General features: G+C 44.8%; 1 protein-coding gene across 3 annotated transcripts in view; it reads left to right on the forward strand.

Moving 5' to 3' along the window:
• Positions 1 to 26,678, forward strand: part of C3H11orf54 (chromosome 3 C11orf54 homolog) — an 81,846-nt gene that overhangs the window by 40,000 nt on the left and 15,168 nt on the right. For 2 of the 3 annotated variants that reach the window (XM_069757430.1, XM_069757431.1), the window contains 5 exons: positions 1,150 to 1,223; positions 1,596 to 1,697; positions 3,828 to 4,004; positions 7,738 to 7,887; positions 20,816 to 20,932. In XM_069757430.1, the coding sequence (XP_069613531.1) occupies positions 1,150 to 1,223; positions 1,596 to 1,697; positions 3,828 to 4,004; positions 7,738 to 7,887; positions 20,816 to 20,932 (620 nt within the window). Of the gene's footprint in view, positions 1 to 1,149; positions 1,224 to 1,595; positions 1,698 to 3,827; positions 4,005 to 7,737; positions 7,888 to 15,832; positions 16,785 to 20,815; positions 20,933 to 26,678 lie in introns of those variants that run through there. The other variant, XM_069757432.1, reaches the window with a different exon arrangement.

Here is a 26,678-nt window from a genome sequence, read left to right on the forward strand (position 1 = left end):
AAGTGTCAATGAACTATATGTATACATAATGGGACTGATTTACTAATCCTGTCTAATTTTTAGACAGTCTATACACTTAAGGTACCGTCACACTCAGCGTCGCTGCAGCGATATAGACAACGAGCCGATCGCTGGAGCGTCGCTGTTTAGTTTGCTGTAGAGACGTCAAACACAGCAACTCCAGAACGATGCAGGAGCGATCCAGTGACGTAACGGCGACTCACTTATCGTTCTCGCTGGTTATTAGCTCCATGTAAAACGTTGCTGGCATCGTTGCTTTTGATGTCAAACATAACGATACACACCGACCTGACAACAAAATAAAGTTCTGGACTTCTAGCTCCGACCAGTGATGGCACAGCGGGATCCAGATCGCTGCTGCGTGTCAAACACAACGATATCGCTATCCAGGACGCTGCAACGTCACGGATCGTTGTCGTTCTCGTTGCAAAGTTGCTGAGTGTGACGGTACCTTTAGATTAGACAGTATTACAATGCGGCAGTTGTTCATTAGCATTAGTCATTAAATTATCAGTCCTTCATTCTTTGATAAACTTGGTGTTAGACTGTCTAGTTTACTTTTATACACCTCATTAGTTGGCTCATTTGTGGCACTAAAATAATTGGTTGCACTGAGTAGCATCCCAGCCATAACATTTTTACCGTAAAGCCATGACACTATACCACTTAAAGGCATGTCTAGGCATGGGGTTCAAGTCACTCTGTGACTGCAAATTTGTGAATCCTCACAGCACACGCTCACTGTTAGGATTCACTGCTGCCAGGAGCCGGTGGTCATGTAACCTCAAGTATGGCCTCGCTCAATTCACTTACGTTGAGCAAGGCCGCACACTTCTAGTCGGCACCTGACTGCGTTGGCACTGGAGAATCCCGACTGTGTACACAGTGCGCGTAGTAAGAATTCACAAGTTTGTAGTCACATAGTTACTGTAGACTTGAACCCAAACCCTGGACAACTCCTTTAAATAATAACCTCTTGCAAAGGGAGGTGCAAAAAATGTCTAAAACACCTAATGAATGCGGTGCAAGGTGACAGTTTTGTGCCAATGACGTTGGAGTTCTGGTGCATATAGCTTTGTAATCCTCGCCATAATGTACCAACGCCTAGACTGTTTGTAATATTTACAGGTTTATGTGGAAAGTCAAGAATTGTAGACGTTGGAGGTGTTCCATACTTGGTGCCCACAGCACGCCTTGATAAAGTATGTTGATAAATGATCTGTTTTTTTAATGCCTTACTAATGCATGTAAATTCTTTTCAAATTCTAAAAAAATTGTTCTCCTCTGTACCAATACACACACATACTGGGAGTCATCTGCTTCTCAGAGGTACCAAGAAGTGTGTCTCAGATTAGTTACATAGTGCTAATCACCCACATGTCCCACAATTTAGTCCATACTATTGTAGCCCACAGATTTCTAGATAAAATAGAAGTGCCCTCTTTCTTGAGCCCCATAACAGCTTGCCAAGATATTCTTCAAACCTAAATGTTCTTTACAGTTAAATACTCAAAGTAGTTGACCTTTTCATTATGTCCTGATAATCTGTATTACCTTTTATACTTGTATTGAAGATTTATAACATGAATACTGTAGCAAAGAAGATTGATCTACCCGGAGCCTACCTACTAGGTGCTGGAGCGTCTTCTCATAACAGTGTGGGCATGAACGCTGAGGTTGGTAAATCCTCTACAAGTTTTTATCTGACTAGTGTTTTATAGACGTTCCACACTAGCCAAATCCTTAAAATAGAAAAGAATGGTATAATGCATTTGTTCACGTTACTCTAGGATGGATTTTTCTTGCGATTATCAAAAATGTGTTTTACTCTGCAGTTAAAGGGAATCTGTCACTCCAAAAATCGTATATGAGATAAGGCCACCAGCATCGGGGGCTTATCTACAGCATTCTCTAATGCTGTAGATAAGCCCCCCGATGTAACCTGAAAGGTAAGAAAAAACAGGTTATATTATACTCACCCAGGGGCGGTCCCGCTGTGGTCTGGGTCCGGCGCCTCCTATTTTCATACGGCTCCGGCGCAGGCATTCTTTGTCTGCCCTGTTGAGGGCAGAATAAAGTACTGCAGTGCGCAAGCGCTGGGCCTCTCTGACCTTTCCCGGCGCCTGCGCACTGCAGTACTTTACTCTGCCCTCAACAGGGCAGACAAAGTACGCCGGAGCCGCGGCGTGAAGACAAGAAGAGGACGTCATCATAAGAAGATGGGAGGCACCGGACTGGACAGCGACGACCATAGGACCGGACCTCAGCAGGACCGCCCCTGGGTGAGTATAATCTAACCTCTCTTTCTCATCTTTCAGAATGCTGTAGATAAGCCCCTGATGCCGGTTGCGTTATCTCATATACGATTTTTGGGGTGACAGATTCCCTTTAAGTTTGACCCTGGCAAAAACATTATGTAGGCTGTGCTGAACCAGCATTGTAGTTCACGGAAGGTGGTCCCATGTGATATGCAACGAACTACTGCACAATAAAGGGCTAGGCTGGCCACACACTTGAAAAAAAGCCATCTTGCAGAAAGCAGTCTAACCAACAGCTATTTCTTTGTGTCCACATACACATGTGCTCTCAACTAGGCCATGTATTCACAATAGGAAAAAAAATGCTGCCTGACCCCCTGGTGATGGTTTATGTACCATAAAAACAAAGGATTCAACATGTTGAAATCTAGCAGCCCTATGCTTTCCCAGTACATCTGCTGCCTGGGAGTCAGCCAGTTCTAATAGACTAGATGGTGGCCCGATTCTAACGCATCGGGTATTCTAGAATATGCATGTCCACATAGTATATTGCCCAGCCACGTAGTATATTGCCCAGCCACGTAGTGTATTGCACAGCGACGGAGTATACAGCACAGAGCCACGTAGTATACAGACTTAAAATAAACATATACTCACCCTCCGAAAGCCTGTTGAAGTCCTGGCCCTGTATGCGGTGCACGCGGCAGCTTCTGGTCCCAGGGTTGGTATGGGCGCAGGACCTGTGATGACGTCGCAGTCACATGACCGTGACATCATGGCAGGTCCTTGTCGCGTACCATCCTTGCCACCGGAACCTGCCGCTTGCATGGAGCGGTCACCGGAGTGTCGAGAGTAGCGGGAAAGGCGCCAGAAGGTGAGTATATGATGATTTTTTTTTTTTTTCAACATTAGATCTTTTTACTATTGAGGCTGCATAGGTAGCATCAATAGTAAAAAAGTAGGTCACACAGGGTTAATAGCAGCGTTAATGGAGTGCATTACACCGCAGCATAACGCAGTCCATTAGCGCTGCCATTAACCCTGTGTGAGCGCTGACTGGAGGGGAGTACAGAGCGGGCACTGACTGCGGAGAGGAAGGAGCGGCTATGTTGCCGCCGGACTGTGCCTGTCGCTGATTGGTCATGGCGATGGTCGTGGCGTTTTGCCATGACCAATCAGCGACTTGGATTCCATGACAGACAGAGGACGCGACCAATGAATATCCGTGACAGAAAGACAGAAGGACAGACAGAAAGATGGAAGTGACCCTTAGACAATTATATAGTAGATGGGCGAGTATTGCTCAGATAAATCTAATGTGTATGGTCACCTTTTAATCAATCACCTTTCATTGTAAAGGTAACACCTGTAATATGTCAGTCCCAAACATAAGCCCCCTGGAGTATAATGTGCATTTTCCACAAATTAAAGCCTATGTTAGTGATGAGCTCACTTCAATTGCAATGGTATTAGACAAAAATAATAGATGCTACAGATATATAGTGTGTGCCATATATATTTTATTATAGTCTAAGACTTTCTTTGCAGATGATATTTTCTATAAAAGCAGAAAGTGCAACTTCACCTGCAGTGAATTGTAATTACATGGCCAGCGTCAATCCTACAGATAATGGCTGTCTTTTGGAGAAATGCAAGGAAAAGTACAGCGACTATGACTTTGGGCTTCTATCAAACCTGTATGCCTCTGAGGGCAAGCCAGGAAAGGTAATTTTTAACATGGGACATGTCAGTTTTAGCAATTTATTAACATACCTCACCCTCCAACAGACATCTGGTATAAAAGTCCATTATGTAACCATGGAAAAATAAATCTGTTTGATATCTTCATTAAGACTTTCCAATAGATGGAATGTTGCGAGGATCTGCTATCATCTAGTACTGGATGGGTGAGTTACTGCCGAGTCCGCCATCAGTCAGCAGCTATGGTTAAGGCTTCTTTCACACTTCTGTCAGTCGTCCTGCGTCAGAGTGCAGTGAACCGACGTATGGACGGACGATGCAAAAATAGTTGAAAACGTGTGCAATGCATCCAGTGTTATGACGGATGCGTTGCATGAATCCCGGGCTGAATTTTCAGGTATAAATGGAGAGAGAGAGACTTTTCCCCGGTTTGGAATTTGCTTCCTGGCATGCTCAGATGGGAAAACTGCATCCGTCACTGGATTCCTGCGTTTCACAGTGTGTGCAGCATCCAGTGTCCTTAGGCTCCCATTCTGTGTGACGACGTATGCCGCAGGAGGTGTCGGGGAACTTTTTTCCACTGCAATAGGCTTCCATTGTAGCCAGTGATGGGCAGCGCAGGATGCGTCGCTGACCGATTTTCCGACATGCAGAAAAAACATTCTTCTGAACGTTTTCTCTGGCCAACGGATTGTTTTTTTTACGCAGGATCCAGTGCACGACGGATGAAACGGATGGCCATCCGTCACAATCCATCGATAATACAAGAAAATGCAGGATCCTGCAAATTTTTTTGCAGGATCCTACATTCTCAAAAAATCGACAGATTGCGATGGGAGCTGAAAGACAAAAGTGTGAAAGAGGCCTAATGTAACCATATTTCCATTCTCTGCGCAGCGGGTAGCCAGGAGAGATGTTGTGCACAGAATAAGCCAAAGTTACCATGATTCTTTAGTTCTTGTGATCAAGGTGGGGACCCAAGAGGTTGGCTGCCCACTGATCACAATGCCAAGAGATCTTAGTCTCCGTTTAAATGCTTTGCTATAAGAAAATAAATGAAAAACTTATGTAACTGTACATAACTCTTGCTGCAAATGTGACACTCATGAACTGGAAGGAAAAATTTTGAGGGCAAAAATTGAGGGCAAATTGAGTAGTGCATTAAGGTTGTACCCATAAGCCTTCCCTTTAACTTCTTCCATCCCTATGTTGAACTTGATTAGTATGTGTATTTTTTTTCAACTGCACTATGTAAAATTATTACAGGCAAATATCCCGTAAATAGTAAAATTGTGGTTATCATCAGAAATCAAGCTGCATATATTCATTAGGCATCACTGCCTCATTTATTTCTCATGAAGCAGTTCTTAGAGAACTACACTCCCTCCCATCAAGCGACCTTAGCTCTAGGGGCTAGCTGAGACTTTTCTTGATAATATCTGCTGATCTGATTGCGCAGAAATGCTTGTGAAAAAGCTCTTGAATACTTTAAGGTCTTGTGCAGCATGGTAAGTACATTGTTACAGAGGTATTTCTCACTTAGAGATTTGTGTCGTATTCTGATAGATGTAGGTCCCGTCTGTTGAAGAGGTCACCCTTGCACTCATGTATTCATTCACTTCTGTGGAAGTTGCTGAGGATGGACCTTCTTTCTATGGCCATGCCAGAAATTTCTATGCATTTAATTGTTCTGATGTATAGGAATTGTGCAGCAAGAGAATACGAAAAGCGCAGCTAAAGCAGAGAGAATCCATAACATTTAGAAAACAGCTACACATAGCCACCCTGATCAGACAGTTGTAAAATAAAAAAGGAACGCCACTGTTACAGGCTTTTTTTATAACCTTTTAAAACTACAGAAAATTTTCACTATTCCTAACTAATTTTCATCCTGACTCTTGCAACTCCCTGTTAATTCATCTTTTACTCTCCAATCAATCCTGCTTTCAGCATCCAGACTAATGTCTTCACCCTGTGCCAGTCTTTACACTGGTTGCCCATCCACTACAGAATACAACATACAGTTCTCACACTCGCCCAAAAAGCTCTCCACTGTGCGGCACCACCCTACATCTGCTCCCTTATCTTGGTCTATCACCCTACACCTTCCTCTTCATTCTGACAATGATCTAAGACCAACATCCTCCATAATCTGAACCTCCCATTCTGAACACCGTATTTTCTTATGCTGCACACTGATATCCACTACCCAGACAATTCAGTAAATTCTTCGTATCCGCAGTTTTAAGAGTGCCCGAAAACACATCTCTTTAGGCTAAACTATCAGATCACCTCTTTGATCTAATTATTCTTTGTACTCCATACATTTTTCCAATAATCTGGTCCTTTCTATGTTTCTTGACATATATTGGCTGGTGCCGGCTCATGAATACTTTTATTCATTGTATAGATGGCTTGACCATACACAACAAGGACTTTTTGCCTTGTCGCCTGTGTTTCCTCACAGACGGTAAGCTCTTTTGAGCAGGGCCCTCATCACTCTTGGCTGAATTGGTGAACTATGTGTTATAGGCTGGAGTTACACCAGTGTATCAGATCCGATGTGAGAGCATGGGATGTGATATGCTAATGACCCTCGGCTCCTGCTCTGCTGGAAGCCGAGTTTCAGAGGATTGGAGAACAACTGCGGAGTAGGCGGACCGCACCGCACTTGGGTGATATCCGAGTGCTGAGAGTTGTCACTCGCACCCATAGACTTGTATGGGTGTGAGTGAGCCCGAGTCTCGGTGCCAATCGCAGCATGGTGTGATTGTTCTTGCATGCCAATTTGGCATGAGAAAATAATCGCAGATGTGACCTGCCCCATAGAATAACACTGTTGATGTTTTCTCATAGCACTCAGGCGTGTTGTATGGTACAGTGACTCCGGCCTTAAGGTACCTTCACACATAACGATTTCGTTAACGATATCGTTGCTTTTTGTGACGTAGCAACGATATCGTTAACGAAATCGTTAAGTGTGACAGCGACCAACGATCAGGCCCCTGTTGGGAGATTATTGGTCGCTGGGTATGATCAGGACCTTTTTTTGGTCGCTGATCACCCGCTGTCATCGCTGAATCGGCATGTGTGACGTCGATCCAGCGATGTGTTCACTGGTAACCAGGGTAAATATCGGGTTACTAAGTGCAGGGCCGGCCGTAAAGCAGAGCACAGCGGTGACATCATGACGTCACCGCTGTGCTCTGCTTTACGGCCGGCCGGCACTGACACAGTCAGTGCGGGAAGCTGACGCTGGGGGACGTGACAGACATCGGAATGTGAATATGTACTGTTTTTTTTTTTTTACTTTTACAATGGTAACTAGGGTAAATATCGGGTTACTAAGCGCGGCCCTGCACTTAGTAACCCGATATTTTCCCTGGTTACCCGGGGACTTCGGCATCGTTGAAGACAGTTTCAACGATGCCGAAGTCTTTCCCGTGATCGTTGGTCACTGGAGAGCGCTGTCTGTGTGACAGCTGCCCAGCGACCACACAACGACTTACCAACGACACGGCCAGGTCGTATCGCTGGTCGTGATCGTTGGTAAGTCGATTAGTGTAACGGTACCCTTACTCTGTAATGTCTGATATTATTTGTACTTGTAATGTCTGATTTGTAAAGTGCTATGGAATATGTTGGTGCTATATAAATAAAATTATTAACAACATTACTGATGCCGAATGAAAGAAAAATTAGTTTTAATATGAAGGTGAATTTTATATTCCTTTAACTAAACTAAATGTATTTAAAGGTAATTGAAGTCAAAGTAAAGAGACGTACTGGTAAAGAAAACTTTGTGAGCTGTATGAGAAAATCCTTAAAGGCACAATATGGAGACAAATCTGTCGGCATGGGAGGTTCATTCATTATACAAGAAGGGAAAGCAAAGCTCCATATAATGGTGAGAGGTTTCTTTGTTTTATTTTCCTCCTTAGTAATAATTTTTTCCCCCCTTTTTGGATGCTTTGTAAAAATTTGTTCTTGTCGTGATAAAAATAAAATGGGCTGTTACTTGCCCTCCCAGGGGTCAGTACTATGTCTCCACCGCTGCTGTAGTGACTGTGTACAGGCTGCAGCAGTGACATCATGTTGACAGCGCTGCAGCCGATCACTGAGTTCAGTAGCTCATTGAATCTACAGCAGCAGAGCCACTGGGCTCAGTGATGGACTATATTGTTGTAAACATGATGTCAATGCGGCTGACTGTACATAATTAAAGTAACAGCGACATGTCTAGACAATTATGAATTTGTACAAAAAGTTCAAAGGGGAAAACCCCTTTAATCATTTGGCACACTTTGTTGTTGTGGTTTCATCCATACTTTAAAGGGTTGTCTGGTCTTAAGCTACAGGCACATAAGATGCCAGAATTCACAAGTCTGTAGTCAGACTAACTGCATACTTGTGAATACTTGCATCTCATGTGCTATGAGGATTTGCTAGGAGCGGTGACCGCAACTATGGGCATAAACTCGCTTAATTCAGGTGTAGTGAGCAATGCTGTATACAGTGGCTAGAAGTATGCAAATTGCATGGTTGCGGTCACATGACCACCTACACCCTCCACCGGACAATCCTCGCATTGCACATGATGTAGGGAATTCACAAGTCTGCAGTTATAGTGTGATTGCAGAATTATAGCTTAAGACCAGACAACCCCTTTACGTGGCAGAATGTTTTATTTTATTGTAGACTGTTGTATAAGGGTTTTTGTTTTTTTCTTTTTTTGTGTTTTGACCAGATCGATTTTGTTCTTAAAAATGCCAAACATTATTTGGAGTGTAATGGAAAAATGTACAAAACATTAATTCTGGCATTGATTTTTGGGTTTTGCATTCACATATCTCACCCCACTTTGCAGTAAACCTAACCTGTGTAATTACAAAGATACTTGATAATTAAAGAGAAGAGAAGATGTGGGACTTTAGAAAAAAGGCATGTAGTTGCTCACTGAGGCAACTACCTCTCTGTTGTACCGGGCTATTCCAGTTGATAGGGCAGGACTACTGGTGTCATGCTGATTGACAACCAGCTGTACGCTGTATCAATGGGGGAAGCCGGCTGTTGATTAGCATGACACTAGTTAGGCTAGTTTCACATTTGCGGTAGAATCCACAGCATTTAATCCGTAACCTGAAACACATGATAAACCGCATGCAAACGCAGCGTTTTTTTAGACATGTAAAGTAACGCATGTGGATAAAAAAATGCGGCGTTTTCACGCATTTTCATGCGTTTGCGTTTTCTGTGCGCATGGTAGAAAATTTAACAGGAGAAAAATCTAGATGAACAGACATCGCCAATGGGACTACAGTGGGTGTGTATTTTGGGATATCTATATATAGACCCTTGGACAGCTGAAATCTACAGATTTTGCTCCTGTATCCTGTGTCGTGATGGTTCTCGCATGGAGAGCTTTTATTTCAACCTGGATTTAAGCATCAAGCTGTTTCTTGCCTGTGCGTTTGCTCCGGAGCAACAAAGAAATAGAGAATGACAGAGAAGGACACGGTGTCTGTGTTTTTGGAGACACCCCATTATTGATCTCCGGGAGAGCCGTGGAGCCTACCACACGCTATATGGCGAGCTTAAAGGGACACTGTCACCCCCTCCAGCTGTTATAAACTAAAAGAGCCACCTTGTGCAGCAGTAATGCTGCATTCTAACAAGGTGGCTATTTTAGTTTTTGTTTCTGTTATTCCCTCAATAAAGCGTTTTATAATTTTCCCCAAATACCTATCTTTAGCCAGGGAGGCAGGTCTGAAGCCCCCTCTTTGAAGCGCCCAACTGCCGTCAGTCATTTCTTCTGGGCCGCTGGTCGCCGCCCCTTCAGCGCTGTTTAGGTCTGAAATCTGGCTCCTGCGCTGTGCGTGCCTGCCAGGGGCAGGCGCATTGAGTAGTGGCCGTCATAGCTCAGATGCTGGGTTCCTGACGGCACCTGTGCGGGCAGTGCGGCCACCCTGTTGCTGAATCCCCGCCCCGCAGTGTGTTATGCATTATGCACAGTGCGGGGCGGGGATTCAGCAACAGGGTGGCCGCACTGCCCGCACAGGCGCCGTCAGGAACCCGGCATCTGAGCTATGACGGCCACTACTCAATGCGCCTGCCCCTGGCAGGCACGCACAGCGCAGGCGCCAGATTTCAGACGTAAACAGCGCTGAAGGGGCGGCAACCAGCGGCCCAGAAGAGATGACTGACGGCAGTTGGGCGCTTCAAAGAGGGGGCTTCAGACCTGCCTCCCTGGCTAAAGATAGGTATTTGGGGAAAATAATAAAACGCTTTATTGAGGGAATAACAGAAGCAAAAACTAAAAGAGCCAACTTGTTAGAATGCAGCATTACTGCTGCACAAGGTGGCTCTTTTAGTTTATAACGGCTGGAGGGGGTGACAGTGTCCCTTTAACCCCTTCCCGACCTTTGACGCATACGCTGCGTCATGAAAGTCGGTGCCATTCCGACCCATGACGCAGCATATGCGTCATGGAATGATCGCGTCCCTGCAGATCGGGTGAAAGGGTTAACTCCCATTTCACCCGATCTGCAGGGACAGGGGGAGTGGTAGTTTAGCCCAGGGGGGGTGGCTTCACCCCCTCGTGGCTACGATCGCTCTGATTGGCTGTTGAAAGTGAAACTGCCAATCAGAGCGATTTGTAATATTTCACCTAAAAAAATGGTGAAATATTACAATCCAGCCATGGCCGATGCTGCAATATCATCGGCCATGGCTGGACACACTAATGTGCACCCACCCCACTCCTCCGATCGCCCCCCCAGCCCCCCGATCTGTGGTCCGCTCTCCTCGGTCCTGTGCTCCGCTCCCCCGTCCTCCTGCCCGCTCCCCCCGTGCTCCAATCACACCCCCCGTGCTCTAATCAAACCCCCCCGCACTCCGATCACCCCCCCCCGCACAGCGATCACCCCCCCCGCACAGCGATCCCCCCCCCCCCGTGCTCCGATCCGCCTGCCCGCACAGCGTTCCCCCAGTCCGTGCTCCAATCCACCCCCCCCCCCCGTGTTCCGATCCACCCCCCCCGTGCTCCGACGCCCCCCCCCGTGGTCCCCCCCCACCCCATCATACTTACCGATCCAGCCGGGGTCCCGTCCGTCTTCTGCCTGGGCGCCGTCATCTTCCAAAATGGCGGGCGCATGTGCAGTGCGCCCGCCGAATCTGCCGGCCGGCAGATTCATTCCAGAGTGAATTTTGATCACTGAGATATAATCTATCTCAGTGATCAAAATAAAAAAAAAAGTAAATGACACCCCCCCCTTTGTCACCCCCATAGGTAGGGACAATAAATTTTTTTTTTTTTTTTTTCCCACTAAGGTTGGGGTAAGAACTAGGGTTAGGGGTAGGGTTAGGGGTAGGGTTAGGGGTAGGGTTAGGGTTAGGGGTAGGGTTAGGGTTAGGGGTAGGGTTAGGGGTAGGGTTAGGGTTAGGGGTAGGGGTAGGGTTAGGGGTAGGGTTAGGGTTTCGGTATGTGCACACGTATTCTGGTCCTCTGCGGATTTTTCCGCTGCGGATTTGATAAATCCGCAGTGCTAAACCGCTGCGGATTTATGGCGGATTTACCATGTTTTTTCTGCGCATTTCAATGCGGTTTTACAACTGCGATTTTCTATTTGAGCAGTTGTAAAACCGCTGCGGAATCCGCAGAAAGAAGCGACATGCTGCGGAATGTAAACCGCTGCGTTTCCGTGCAGTTTTTCCGCAGCATGGGCACAGCGATTTTTGTTTCCCGTAGGTTTGCATTGAACTGTAAACTCATGGGAAAATGCTGCGGATCCGCAGCGTTTTCCGCAGCGTGTGCACATACCTTTAGAATTAGGCTATGTGCACACGGTGCGGATTTGGCTGCGGATTGGCCACTGCGGATTCGCCACTGCGGATTCGCAGCAGTGTTCCATCAGGTTTACAGTACCATGTAAACATATGGAAAACCAAATCCGCTGTGCCCATGTTGCGGAAAATACCGCGCGGAAACGCTGCGTTGTATTTCCCGCAGCATGTCAATTCTTTGTGCGGATTCCGCAGCGTTTTACACCTGTTCCTCAATAGGAATCCGCAGGTGAAATCCGGACAAAAAACACTGGAAATCCGCGGTAAATCCGCAGGTAAAACGCAGTGCCTTTTACCCGCGGATTTTTCAAAAATGGTGCGGAAATATCTCACACGAATCCACAACGGGGGCACATAGCCTTAGGGCTAGGGTTGGGTTGGAATTTGGGTTGTGGTTAGGGTTAGGGGTGTGTTGTGGTTACGGGTGTGTTGGGGTTAGGGTTGTGATTAGGGTTATGGCTACAGTTGGGATAAGGGTTAGGGGTGTGTTGGAGTTAGAATTGAGGGGTTTCCACTGTTTAGGCACATCAGGGGTCTCCAAACGCAACATGGCGCCACCATTGATTCCAGCCAATCTTGTATTCAAAAAGTCAAATGGTGCTCCCTCACTTCCGAGCCCCGACGTGTGCCCAAACAGTGGTTCACCCCCACATATGGGGTACCAGCATACTCAGGACAAACTGCGCAACAATTACTGGGGTCCAATTTCTACTGTTACCCTTGAGAAAATAAAAAATTGCTTGCTAAAACATCATTTTTGAGGAAAGAAAAATGATTTTTTATTTTCACGGCTCTGCGTTGTAAACGTCTGTGAAGCACTTGGGGGTTCAAAGTGCTCACCACATATCTAGATAAGTTCCTTGGGGGGTCTAGTTTCCAAAATGGGGTCACTTGTGTGGGGTTTCTACTGTTTAGGCACACCAGGGGCTCTGCAAACGCAACGTGACGCCCGCAGACCATTCCATCAAAGTCTGCATTTCAAAAGTCACTACTTCCCTTCTGAGCCCCGACGTGTGCCCAAACAGTGGTTTACCCTCACACATGGGGTATCAGCTTACTCAGGAGAAACTGGACAACAACTTTTGGGGTCCAATTTCTCCTGTAACCCTTAGGAAAATAAAAAATTCTGGGCTAAAAAATTATTTTTGAGGAAAGAAAACGTATTTATTATTTTCACGGCTCTGCATTATAAACTTCTGTAAAGCACTTGGGGGTTGAAAGTGCTCACCACATATCTAGATAAGTTCCTTTCGGGGTCTAGTTTCCAAAATGGGGTCACTTGTGGGGGGTTTCTACTGTTTAGCAACATCAGGGGCTCTGCAAACGCAACGTGACGCCCGAAGAGCATTCCATCAAAGTCTGCATTTCATAACGTCACTTCTTCACTTCCGAGCCCCAACATGTGCCTAAACAGTGGTTTACCCCCACATATTGGGTATCAGCGTACTCAGGAGAAACTGGACAACAACTTTTGGGGTCAAATTTCTCCTGTTACCCTTGGGAAAATAAAAAATTGCGGGCTAAAAAATCATTTTTGAGAAAAGATTTTTTTTTTTTTTCATGGCTCTGCGTTATAAACTTCTGTGAAGCACTTGAGGGTTAAAAGTGCTCACCACACATCTAGATTAGTTCCTTTGGGGGTCTAGTTTCCAAAATGGGGTCATTTGTGGGGGATCTCTAATGTTTAGGCACACAGGGGCTCTCCAAACGTGACATGGTGTCCGCTAATGATTGGAGCTAATTTTCCATTTAAAAAGCCAAATGGCGTGCCTTCCCTTCTGAGCCCTCCCGTGCGCCCAAACAGTGGTTTACCCCCACATATGGGGTATCAGCATACTCAGGACAAACTGGACAACAACATTTGTGGTCCAATTTCTCCTATTACCATTGGCAAAATAGGAAATTCCAGGCTAAAAAATCATTTTTGAGAAAAGAAAAATTATTTTTTATTTTCATGGCCCTGCATTATAAACTTCTGTGAAGCACTTTGGGGTTTAAAGTGCTCAGTATGCATCTAGATAAGTTCCTTGGGGGGTCTAGTTTCCAAAATGGGGTCACTTGTGGGGGAGCTCCATTGCATAGGCACACAGGGGCTCTCCAAATGCGACATGGTGTCCGCTAACAAATGGAGCTAATTCTCCATTCAAAAAGTCAAAAGGCGCGCCTTCCCTTCCGAGCCCTGCCGTGTGCCCAAACAGTGGTTTACCCCCACATATGAGGTATCGGCGTACTCGGGAGAAATTGCTCAACAAATTTTAGGATCCATTTTATCCTATTGCCCATGTGAAAATGAAAAAATTGAGGCGAAAAGAAATTTTTTGTGAAAAAAAAAGCACTTTTTCATTTTTACGGAACAATTTGTGAAGCACCTGAGGGTTTAAAGTGCTCACTAGGCATCTAGATAAGTTCCTTGGGGGGTCCAGTTTCCAAAATGGGGTCACTTGTGGGGGAGCTCCAATGTTTAAGCACACAGGGTCTCTCCAAACGCGACATGGTGTCCGCTAACGATGGAGATAATTTTTCATTCAAAAAGTCAAATGGCGCTCCTTCCCTTCCGAGCCTTACCATGTGCCCAAACAGTGGTTTACCCCCACATGTGAGGTATCGGTGTGCTCAGGAGAAATTGCCAAACAAATTTTAGGATCCATTTTATCCTGTTGTCCATGTGAAAATGAAAAAATTGAGGCTAAAAGAATTTTTTTTGTGAAAAAATAGTACTTTTTCATTTTTACGGATCAATTTGTGAAGCAGCTGGGGGTTTAAAGCGCTCACTATGCATCTAGATAAGTTCCTTGGGGCGTCTAGTTTCCAAAATGGGGTCACTTGTGGGGGAGCTCCAATTTTTAGGCACACGGGGGCTCTCCAAACTTGACATGGTGTCCGCTAAAGAGTGCAGCCAATTTTTCATTCAAAAAGTCAAATGGCGCTCCTTCCCTTCCAAGCCCTGCCGTGTGCCCAAACAGTGGTTTACCCCCACATATGAGGTATCAGCGTACTCAGGACAAATTGGACAACAACTTTCGTGGTTCAGTTTCTCCTTTTACCATTGGGAAAATACAAAAATTGTTGCTGAAAAATCATTTTTGTGACTAAAAAGTTAAATGTTCATTTTTTCCTTCCATGTTGCTTCTGCTGCTGTGAAGCACCTGAAGGGTTAATAAACTTCTTGAATGTGGTTTTGAGCACCTTGAGGGGTGCATTTTTTAGAATGGTGTCACTTTTGGGTATTTTCAGCCATATAGACCTCTCAAACTGACTTCAAATGTGAGGTGGTCCCTAAAAAAAATGGTTTTGTAAATTTCGTTGTAAAAATGAGAAATCGCTGGTCAAATTTTAACCCTTATAACTTCCTAGCAAAAAAAAATTTTGTTTCCAAAATTGTGCTGATGTAAAGTAAACATGTGGGAAATGTTATTTATTAACTATTTTGTGTCACATACCTCTCTGGTTTAACAGAATAAAAATTCAAAATGTGAAAATTGCGAAATTTTCAAAATTTTCGCCAAATTTCCGTTTTTATCACAAATAAACACAGAATTTATTGACCTAAATTTACCACTAACATGAAGCCCAATATGTCACGAAAAAACAATCTCAGAACCGCTAGGATCCATTGAAGCGTTCCTGAGTTATTACCTCATAAAGGGACACTGGTCAGAATTGCAAAAAACGGCAAGGTCTTTAAGGTCAAAATAGGCTGGGTCATGAAGGGGTTAATGCCAACCCGGACAAATTCCCGTAATATACCAGGATGTCTCAAGAGTCTTTTCGGGATTTGCTTGGTCGTGTCCAAGGAGCCATCCGGAGACAGGACACTCAGCTCCGTAGAGCGATTCCTGCAGAGGAACGTCTCCTGGTCACATTAAGGTACGTAATAATTCTAAACAAATGGCAGTCATAATTATTGTTGGTCTGCCATGTATTATTTGTATTTTCCTTTATGTCTTTAGCTAAACACCACCATAAATAGAATTGTTTGTAATTTTTTTTATTTATTTTTTTTATTTCAGATTCCTGGCTACCGGAGAGAGCTTATCATCGCTCCACTTTCAGTACCGGCTTGGAATTTCCACTTTGTCTGGAATAGTTGCGGACACCTTCCGGGCTTTGTGGAACGTTCTCCGGGATGAATTTATCCCCCTACCCACAGTGGACATGTGGATGGAAATTGCCGAAAAATTCTGTTGAGTGTGTAATTTCCCCAACTCTTTGGGAGCAGTGGATGGAAAGCACAAACACATTATCAAACCCGCCAGAACTGGATCGGAGTACTTCAAAAAATATTTTTCTGTAGCGCTCATGACAATAGCAGATGCGGACTGTCACTTTATCGCCGTGGACATTGGAGCTTTCGGGCCGTGGCAATGACTCCCAGACTTTCAAAAACTCAGATATGGCAAAAATTTTAATTTTCCCCTGCCACGACCTCTCCCCAACACTCAAGGTCCACCAATGCCATTTGTTATGGTTGGGGATGAGGCCTTTCAGATGTGTGAAAACCTACTGAAGCCATATTCCAGTCGGGACTTGAACCACACTAAAAGGATTTATAACTACAGACTGACCAGGGCCCAAAGAACAGTGGAATGTACCCTTGGGATTTTTGTCTCAAAATGGCGCAATCTTGGGACAGCCATTAATCTAAAAATGGAGACAGTCGATGAGGTGGTCAAAGCCTGTATGGTTCTCCACAATTACATAATGGCTAAGGAGCGACCCAGCATTGAACTGGATGAACCAGTTGCAAACCCATTGCCAGATTACCAGCATCACCCGCTGCGGTCAACTGTTGAAGTTGGCCACATGCGGGACCAATTTGCTGCCTATTTTGTTTCTGACATCGGACGTGTGGCATGGCAAGATAATATTGTTTAAAATGTGCTGTTGGGTTTGGGTCTGTACCAGTTATGTTTTAAATGTTACTAATATTTGTTGTTAATAAACAACGTGTTTTGATATCTGTACCGAGTCTCCTATGTCTTTCCTCTAAAAACCACTTAGGTGGTAAGGTAGTTGAAGTCATTACATCCTGATTCTGTTCTGCAGTATCTATTGGACGCAGACCGAAGAGACGATGGAGGTATAATACAAAGCAGATCTATACTCACCAAGTCATGTGTGAGAAATAATGACTTCATGAGCACAAAACCCAGCCTCATGAATTCACTATTTCTGACACCTGTCCAGGTGAGTATAGATATGCCTTGTATGACCTCCATCGTCTCTTCAGTTTGTATGAAATAGATTACGTAGACTGAAGAGAAAATGAAGGCAGTTCTCTACTCACCAGGTCAGGTGTCATAAATAATGAGTTTTTTGACACATGACCTGTTGAGTATAATTCTGCTTTGTATTACCGCCATTGTCTCTTCCGTCTGCGACACAGATTAAGCACACTGAAGAGATTATGGAGAAAATACAAGTAATATTATTTTTAACAACTCATAGCTCTATACCAAACACACAAAGCTGCAGTGTTCTACTTAATAACTCCTGGAACTATGAGGTGTCAAAAAAACAAAGTGTACGGTGCAGTGTGTTTACTCGGCGCACGGTGTGTGTTGCCGGCCGCGAAATACATAAATAACCAAACAGTATTGGGGGCAAAAAACATTAACATTTATTTAAAGAAAAAAATTAACTGCGCCTGCTTGGGGTAGAGTGAGGGAACTGGGGGGGGGTGTAGCTGTGAGGCCTGGCTAACTGTAGGCGATGCATGGGTTGCAGGAGAAGGGGCAATTAAAGTAGTGGGGTCTGGGAGTTCGGGGATGGTGCTAGACGCATGAGAAGGTAGAGACACACTGGAAGGGTGAGACAAACCTGACATCACAGACACATTAGAAGGTGAGGGGGGAGGAATAGCGATAGTCGCTGTTCTTTTTTTGTTTTCCTTTCCCTTTTTGGGCTCTGCGCTGCGGTCTGGTGAGCCTCGGTGGGCTCATTTGTTGCGGCCTGGTCACGGTGGCCGACCTGTCAAGGTCCGTGTGCCGCTGCATGGTTGTGCTGGGGGGGAAGGCCATGCCAGGGTCCTGCTGCTGCATGGTGGTGGTGGGGAAGACCATGCCAGGGTCCGGCTGCTGCTGCTGCATGGTGGTGCTGAAAAGCATGCCATGATCCGGGTGCTGCTGCAGCTGAGACCTGGTGATGGTGGCCGACCTGTCCTGAACCGGGGGCTGCTGCATGTTGGTGGCAGTGGAGGATGTCCAAGCAGGAGCAGCAGTTGGCATGGAGGTGGTGGTGGGCTGTCCAACAGCACTCGCCATGGTGGTGGCGCTGTAGTGGTGTTCGGCAGAGCTTGGAATGGTGGTGGCAGTGCAGTGGTATGCAGCAGAGCTCGGCATTGAGGTCAAGTGTGACAGTGTTGGCACCGGTGTAAATGCCACCACTGGCTGCTGAAAATACTGACTCTGCTGCATAGCCTGTACATAAGCAGCATTGCAGGCCTGCATGACACTAAACTGGAGATCAGGAGTAAGGTGTTCCGACATGCCCTTCTCTATTTGATTAAAAAAATTATGTGCTGGCCTCTGGAGGTCGGATTTCACTTGGTCAAGGCTTCTGGTAACATCCTGGATAAGTGCATTCATATGGTTTATGGCACTATCCAGTCTGTCTCCCATCACCTTGAGTCCATCATGAAAGACCAAGCTCAAGTGCAAAAACTTGGGCATGAGTGATCTGTCCGAGGCCCTCTGACGCTGTCGGGAAGAGCCCCCCAAAAAAAGAGGCAGAGGACTGGGACAGGGGAACACCTGATGGACCAGCTTCCTGGTCTCCAGTCTGTGTTGCAGGCCCTCTTGCTGCAGTGCAGCTGGATGGCTGGGGAAGGGTCCCTGGCTGTTTGATGAAGGACCGCTCCAGAACCAGGCTCAAGAGTGCTGCTCCATGTGCTGTGAAAAAAATAAAAAAAACATTAGTACCAAACATTTACAATAGTAAAAGCGCCAACTCCTGTGGAATAGAAAAATACAGATTAGGCAATACAACACAACCCAATACACCACAAAAAATACTTAAGTTCTCTGGGCAAGGACCGTTCTCAAAAATGCCAGGATGCGGTGATATTTATATTTTTGGATCCTTGCTCCAGAACCACTAAGAACCCGGCTCTCTTGACGAAGGTCCTTGTTGAAGCGATCCTTCATCAAACACCAACGTGTTCTGACTTTGAGCACTGTTGAAAAAAAAAAAATTACGGTTAGACGATGCACTTTTGGCTGGTATCACACAACTGTGTGTGATGAGAGAAACTCTCTGGAGTTTCTCTCATCACACACAGTTGTGTGATCCCAGCCAAGGTCACTGCTGCATCACACCGCATTGCAATACTTACAAAATGCCTTGCGGACCCGAGTCCCAGCCATCCTACATCACTTGGGCCACCTAATTCCATAGCCGCCGGATCGTCACGTTGTCCGAGTGCTGCGGAACCCGAGTGTCCCCCAACGGGACTTGCTCATGGACCAGGGAGATGAGGATATCGTTGATAATGAGGTCCTCATCCCATTCTGGAACCTAGAAAATAAATAAATACATTAATGTTTGAGACATTAACATAAGGAAAAGAAAGAAAACAACAGAGACGGAAAACAGGCAAGAATATTCAAAGTCAAGAAAAAAAAAAGGAGTCAAGAAGAAAAAGGTAAAGAAAGAGCAAAGTAAAGAAATGAACAGTGAAGAATAGTAAAGTCAGGATACAATAAGCAGAGTACAATCAGTCAGGAGTCAGGTATACTTGCATGCCGGCTTGCCACAAGGCCATGTCCACGCTGCTCCTGCTTGGCCTCTGCCGCAGTTGAAGAACTGTTCTGAAAAAAAAAAAAAATTGTCACATGTGTAGATGTGACATAATTCTTACCAATCTGAAAAAGTGAGTACTCACTTCACTTTCATTTCCACCTTGTGCAGGCCCAAGACGTTGCTCCTCCTCAGAAGAAGACATTCTGATGCATGCAGCAAGAAAAAAAATACAGAAATTATTCGGACATATAGGGAGCGAAAAAAGAAAATAAAGACATTGGCTTTGATACTCAGATTGTTCAGAGATTTAGATTCCTCCCACTTCCTCCTTTTCTCAGTTTGTATGTGGGGGGTGGCTAATCAGTGTCTAGACAGGTTTTCCTTTGGTAAAACGCATGCGTTCACAAACGCATGACTGTATTGCGTTTTTTCAATGCATTCCTTCCGCTAACAACCGCATACGTTTGACGCCTCTGAAATTACAACATGTAGCGTTTACCGTGCCACGCCGCAGACAACGAAATGACGCATGCGTCGTCAAACGCGGCAAAACACAACCTATCGCAAGCACCTGCGTCCCTAATGTTAAAGATAGGAATACACGACGCATACGGATGTATGTGTCCAAAACGCTGCGGACACAACCGCAAATGTGAAACCAGCCTAAGATGATGAACTGCTGCTCTAACAGGGAGTAGCTGAATCTCTGGCAGAAGCCGTAATTGACAGATGCCTGGTATTGTGAGTCTTTTTGTGTGTCTGTGTGTTTGTCATATCCCCTTTTAAGTCTTTTTTTTTATTTAAAAAAAAAATACAAAGGGAGTCTGTTAGCTAAACTGACAGTATGATTACAAAAACGTAGCTTTTTATATAACCATGATAAATATCTCACATTTAGACAGAAGGCCGTAAAACTCGGAATGCAGGGATTGGCTCTCCCAACCAAAGTGTGATGGGTGCAAGGAAATGTATGCTTTTTCACTCTGGTCATGAGAGCCATCAGCCTTGTCTAAGTATTCCATTGCAATCCCCTTCCAAGTTATAGGGCAGTCTGATTCTTCCCTTCGTGTTCTAATTGCTTTCTCCTTTCTGCAGAAAGTTATACAATAGCCTTGTAATGAATATGTGCTTAATTTGTAGTGAAGAAAAATAATTCTAGATTATTACTTTACTGGGAAGGGGTGGCCTAACATTGTGGTATATTGTATATTTTAATAGTTCAGACAGCCTCTATAAATTGCATTTTTCCACAGCCTCGTGAGTTTTCTGCCTGTCCCTTAAACACAGATGAAGATGTAGATCGCTGGTTGAACTTTTATGACATGAAGGCTCCTCTAATTTGTCAGTCTGTGTTTGTATCTCATGATCCTGTAAGTCTTTTTTATTTTCTTCTCTACTGTCTTACAATGGTCATGACCACACTAGTACACTCTGGGCATTATTGTCACCAAAGGAGCCTTGGGGACCAGTCTTATCTTGATAGGAAAAGTGTGCCTGACCCCATGAGAGACGCATGGTTACTTTGGCATCTATAGTGCTCAGAATGCACCAGTGATTCCTACCCGATATAACATTGTGACTCTTTACAATATACCTATGGTTAAAATTTTTAATGAATAATGGCGATCATGTAAAGAAGTGTGCCCGCTATTAAAATAATTTCTCCCTCTGTTCTGACATGACATGCATGTCAGAGGTGAGAGAAATGATGCCCCCAAGCCCCCCTCCCTGTACCTCCCACCACTCTTTCTTTTTGAAAGAAAATGGCGGGCGTGTGCCCAGTTAGACCGCCGAGATGTGCTGGCTGGCACCTGGCAACAGCAGGTTTTTTTTTCTATTGGTTCCTTAGGGTCTAACAGTGGTCTAAAGCTAATAATTAGTATGCAATCTCTCTTCCACCCCCGTGTTATCCCCTTAGTCAGATTTTTATCATTTTTATTTTTCATTGTTTGCCATTGGGATTGGGCTTAAAGTTTTAGCAAAAGTAAAAAAGAAAAATAAAAAAATAATGACGATATGACAATTAATGTGTGCAAGTGCTTGTTACTTAAGTTTACTTTGGGGTGCTCTGTTATGCACCAAGTATTGAGGGTGCTCGAGTGACATGCTCAAGTCTCCGCCCCACACGTTTTGCGGCTGTTAGACTGCCAAAATAACCATACGGGGATTGCCTGCCGTACACAGGAAATCCCTGCACGTTTTTTGGGGCTGCCTGACAGCCATGAAAAATTCGGGGTGGAGACCTGAGCATGTCACTCGAGCACCCGCGATACTCTGTGCATATCCGAGCACTTGCTCTCAACACTAATGATGACATTTTCGATGTGATGACCTAATGTTATCAAATTCTGTGTAATATCTTTTAAGTTGAAAAGCCTCACTAAACCCCCTGGATAAAATCCTTGAGGGGTGTAGTTTCCAAAATAGGGCCAGTTGTGAGGAATTTCTGCTGTTTAGGCATCGTAGGGGCCCTATGAATGCGACATGGTGCCCTCCATCTTTCAGCCAAATTTGTGTTCCAAAATTCAATTTGTAATTGCTCCTTCTGCTCCGAGACCTGCCGTTTGTACAAACAGGACTTTTTGATTACATGTGGGATATCACCGCACTCGTAAGAAAGTATGTAACAAACTGTGGGGTCCACTGTTTGGTTGTAAATGTGAGAAATTTGGGGCTAAAGCAAGATTTTAGAGGTAAAAGTTTGTTTTTTTCATTCCACTTTGCATTCATTCCTGTTTAGCAACTGAATAGTTAAAAAACTTCCCAATAACAGTTTCAAAGTATTTAAGGGGTGTGGTTTTCAAAATGGTTTCCAATATATATAGGCCCCTCAAAGTCCACTCTCCCAGTGGGTCATGGCATGTGCAAACCATAACCGTAAAATCTGCACTATAATATAGCGCTCATTCCCTTCTGAGTTTTGCGCTGTGTCTCAAAAGTAGCTCCCGATTACATGTAGGGTGTTTGCGCACTCAGGAGAAATTAACAAACTAAGAGGTCCATTTTGTTTATTAGCCCTTATAAAAAATACAAATTTGGGGTTAAAGCAACATTTTAGTGGTAAAAATTGAATTATTCTTTCTTCACTGCCGAATGGCATAAGTTTCTGTGAGGCACATGTGGTGTCAACATGCTCACTGCACCCCTAGATTAATTGAGAGGTGTAGTTTGTAAACAGAACAGTGAAAAGCACGGGGTTCCTCTACAGACCCCCAACTGTCATGACAACCTATCAGTACCACGTGAAAGGGGCGCAGATGGACGGGTCTTATGATGCGCTTCTGGGGTGCTCGAGTTGCAGAGATTGTCAGGGGCATTTAACATGCTAACAGCCAGGGTTGGATCTCGATTCCTCCTGCAGCTGTTGGAGACACATGACAGCTGATTTGATTAGCTGTCATTTGTCGGGAAAGATGTGTGCTCAGCGCTGCAGCCCGCGTTAAAGAGAGGGAGACTACCTTGGACGTAACCTATAAGTCCAAGGTCATAAAGTGGTTAATAAAGTCAGTAGAAGAGGGCAACTACCATATCTGTGTGGCCACCTTAGGGTATGTGCACACGATGCAGATTTAGTGCAGAATTGGTGCAGAACTGCAGCAGATTTTTCTGCTGCAGAACTGCACTGTGATTTACAGTACAATGTAAATCAATGTGAAAAGAAAAAAGCTGTGCGCATGGTGCAGAAAAATCTGCGCAGAAACGCTGCAGATTTCAAAGAAGTGCACATCACTTCTTTTCTGCAGTTCTGCAGCGTTTCTGCAGCAGATTTTTCTGCACCATGTGCACAGCTTTTTTTTCACATTGATTTACATTGTACTGCACAGAAACTGTATAGAAACTGCGCAGAAACTGCATAGAAACTGCACAGAAACTGCACTGAAACTGCACTGAAACTGCACTGAAACTGCACGGAAACTGCATCAAATCTGCACCACATTTCCTACGTGTGCACATAGCTTAGTGTCAGTTGAACACTGTGCCAGCAAAGCCATTATATTACTGATTATTAAGATATGTACAGTGGGGGAAAAAGTATTTAGTCAGCCACCAATTGTACAAGTTCTCCCACTTAAAAAGATGAGAGGCCTGTAATTGACATCATAGGTAGACCATAACTGAGAGTCACAATTGAGAAAGCAAATCCAGAAAATCACCTTATCTGATTTGGCAATATTTATTTTGCAAATTATGGTGGAAAATAAGTATTTAGTCACCTAAAAACATGCAAGATTTCTGGCTCTCACAAACCTGTAACTTCTTCTTTAAGAGGCTCCTCTGTCCTCCACTCATTACCTCTAGTAATGGCACCTGTTTGAACTTATCAGTATAAAAGACACCTGTCCACAAGCTCAAACAGTCACACTCCAAACTCCACTATGGTGAAGACCAAAAAACTGGCGAAGGACACCAGCAACAAAATTGTAGCCCTGCACCAGACTGGGAAGATTGAATCTACAATAGTCAAGCAGCTTGGTGTGATGAAATCAACTGTGGGAGCAATAATAAGAAAATGGAAGAAATACAAGACCACTGATAATCTCCCTCGATCTGAGGCTCCACGCAAGAGCTCACCTCGTGAGTTCAAAATGATCACAAGAACGGTGAGCAAAAATCCCAGAACCACACAGGGAGACCTAGTAAATGACCTGCATAGAGCTGGAACCACCATAACAAAGGCTACAATCAGTAACACACTACAACGCCAGTGACTCAGATCCTGCAGTGCCAAACGTGTCCCCCTGCGTAAGCCAGTACATGTCCGGACCCGTCTGAAGTTTGCTAGAGAGCATTTGGATTATCCAGAAGAGTTGTAATAATTATATGGGTACTATGGAATCTGATAGCATGGGATAAAGCCAGTCTGAGAGCAAAGTTGCAACAAAAGATGTATTTACTCAAAAACAGAAATGTAAACAGAACTAACATATTTCTGCAATTGTAACGAGGTCTCAGCTCTATATAGAAAGTCACAGCAAACAGAATAGCGAACAAAACATGGTACAGATATTCCTGCAATAGTAACGAGGTCCTCAGCTCTATATAGAAAATCACAGAAAACTGAGGAGCAGGGCTCGACCGCTAATGTGAACCAGTCCAGCAAGGAAATTATGTGGAAGCAAACAAGACACTAAAACGAGGAAGTCCAATAAGGTTATAGTGCAAATGCACACAGTACATAAATGACGAAGTCCAGCAAAACTTGCTCACATGTGTGCACAGTACTTTTTAGTAGGAGTCCAATTGTTCACAGATGATGCGTCCTGTGAATGACGTCCCGGAAAAGAGAGGACGAGGGGAGAAAGAGATAGCGCTATCTAAGCGTAGTAGATGAGTACATCTTTCTTGGAGAGAAAAGCACAGCTTGAATCTTGTTCACCTGGTGTGTGCAAAGAGGCACAACACTGGGAAAAGTTTGGTACGCAAAGGAAATCCTTCCACTGGTATACTGCACGTCGCAGCAGTTCCAGGGGGGAGAGGTAGCTGAATGGGGTGAAGCAGACCACCGAGTAGTAAGCTGCAGAAGCAGGGAGTTAGCCAGCAAGCAGATGCTCAGGAGCCAGCAGCACAAAATACTCAAGCACAGGTGAACACAAGACCCGGACTTAAATAGTCAGGACAGACAGGAAGTTCCATGACAGGGCGAGATCCAAGACTCCATCTTGGATCAGGGCGAACAGACACCAGGAAAGTCCGGAATCCTTACAAGAGTATTGGAAGAATGTCTTATGGTCTGATGAAATCAAAGTAGAACTGTTTGGTAGAAATAAAATTTGTCGTGTTTAGAAGAGACAGAATGCTGAGTTGCATGCAAAGAACACCATGCCTACTGTGAAGCATGGGGGTGACAACATCATGCTTTGGGGCTGTTTCTCTGCAAAGGGACCAGGACGAGTCATCCGTGTACATGAAAGAATGAATGGGGCCATGGATCGTGAGATTTTGAGTGCAAACCTCCTGCCATCAGAAAGGGCATTGAAGATGAAACATGGGTGGGTCTTTCAGTATGATAATGATCCCAAGCACATTACCAGGGCAAGAAGTAGTGGCTTTGTAAGAAGCATATGAAGATCCTGGAGTGCCCTAGCCAGTCTCCAAATCTCAACCCCATAGAAAGCCTTTGGAGGGAGCTGAAAGTCCGTGTGGCCCAGCGACAGGCACAAAACATCACTGCTCTAGAGGAGATCTGCATGGAGGAAAGGGCCAACATACCACCAACTCTGTGTGCCAACCTTGTGAAGACTGTTATGACCTGGTGGTCAGGACAATAATGGACCTGGTGGTTAAGAGCACACGGAATGACCTGATAGTTACTGATAATAAGGACGAGCTCTGGGACGTGGGAACTCTGCTGACCGCAATCCCTAAACCTATCAAACACACTAGAAATAGCCGTGGATTGCGCCTAACGCTCCCTATGCAACTCGGCACAGCCTAAGAAACTAGCTAGCCCTGAAGATAGAAAAATAAAGCCTACCTTGCCTCAGAGAAATTCCCCAAAGGAAAAGGCAGCCCCCCACATATAATGACGGTGAGTAAAGATGAAAATACAAACACAGAGATGAAATAGATTTAGCAAAGTGAGGCCCGACTTACTGAACAGACCGAGGATACGAAAGGTTACTTTGCGGTCAGCACAAAAACCTACAAAAAGACCTCGCAGAGGGCGCAAAAAGACCCTCCGCACCGACTCACGGTGCGGAGGCGCTCCCTCTGCGTCCCAGAGCTTCCAGCAAGCAAGACAACAAATTAAATAGCAGGCTGGACAGAAAAATAGCAAACCCAAGAAATACAAGCTGGAACTTAGCTTCTGATGGGAAGACAGGTCACAAGAACGATCCAGGAGTGAACTAGACCAATACTGGAACATTGACAGGTGGCATGGAGCAAAGATCTAAGTGGAGTTAAATAGAGCAGCAGCTAACGAATTAACCTCGTCACCTGTGAAACTCAGAAACACCCACCAGAGGAAGTCCATGGACAGAACCAGCTGAAGTACCATTCATGACCACAGGAGGGAGCCCGACAACAGAATTCACAACAGAAGACTTCCATAAAACGTTTGACCTCTGTCATTGCCAACAAAGGATATGTAACAAAATATTAATATGAACTTTT

Source organism: Ranitomeya imitator, chromosome 3 (assembly GCF_032444005.1).
Source record: "Ranitomeya imitator isolate aRanImi1 chromosome 3, aRanImi1.pri, whole genome shotgun sequence".
Taxonomy (NCBI): Eukaryota; Metazoa; Chordata; class Amphibia; order Anura; family Dendrobatidae; genus Ranitomeya; species Ranitomeya imitator.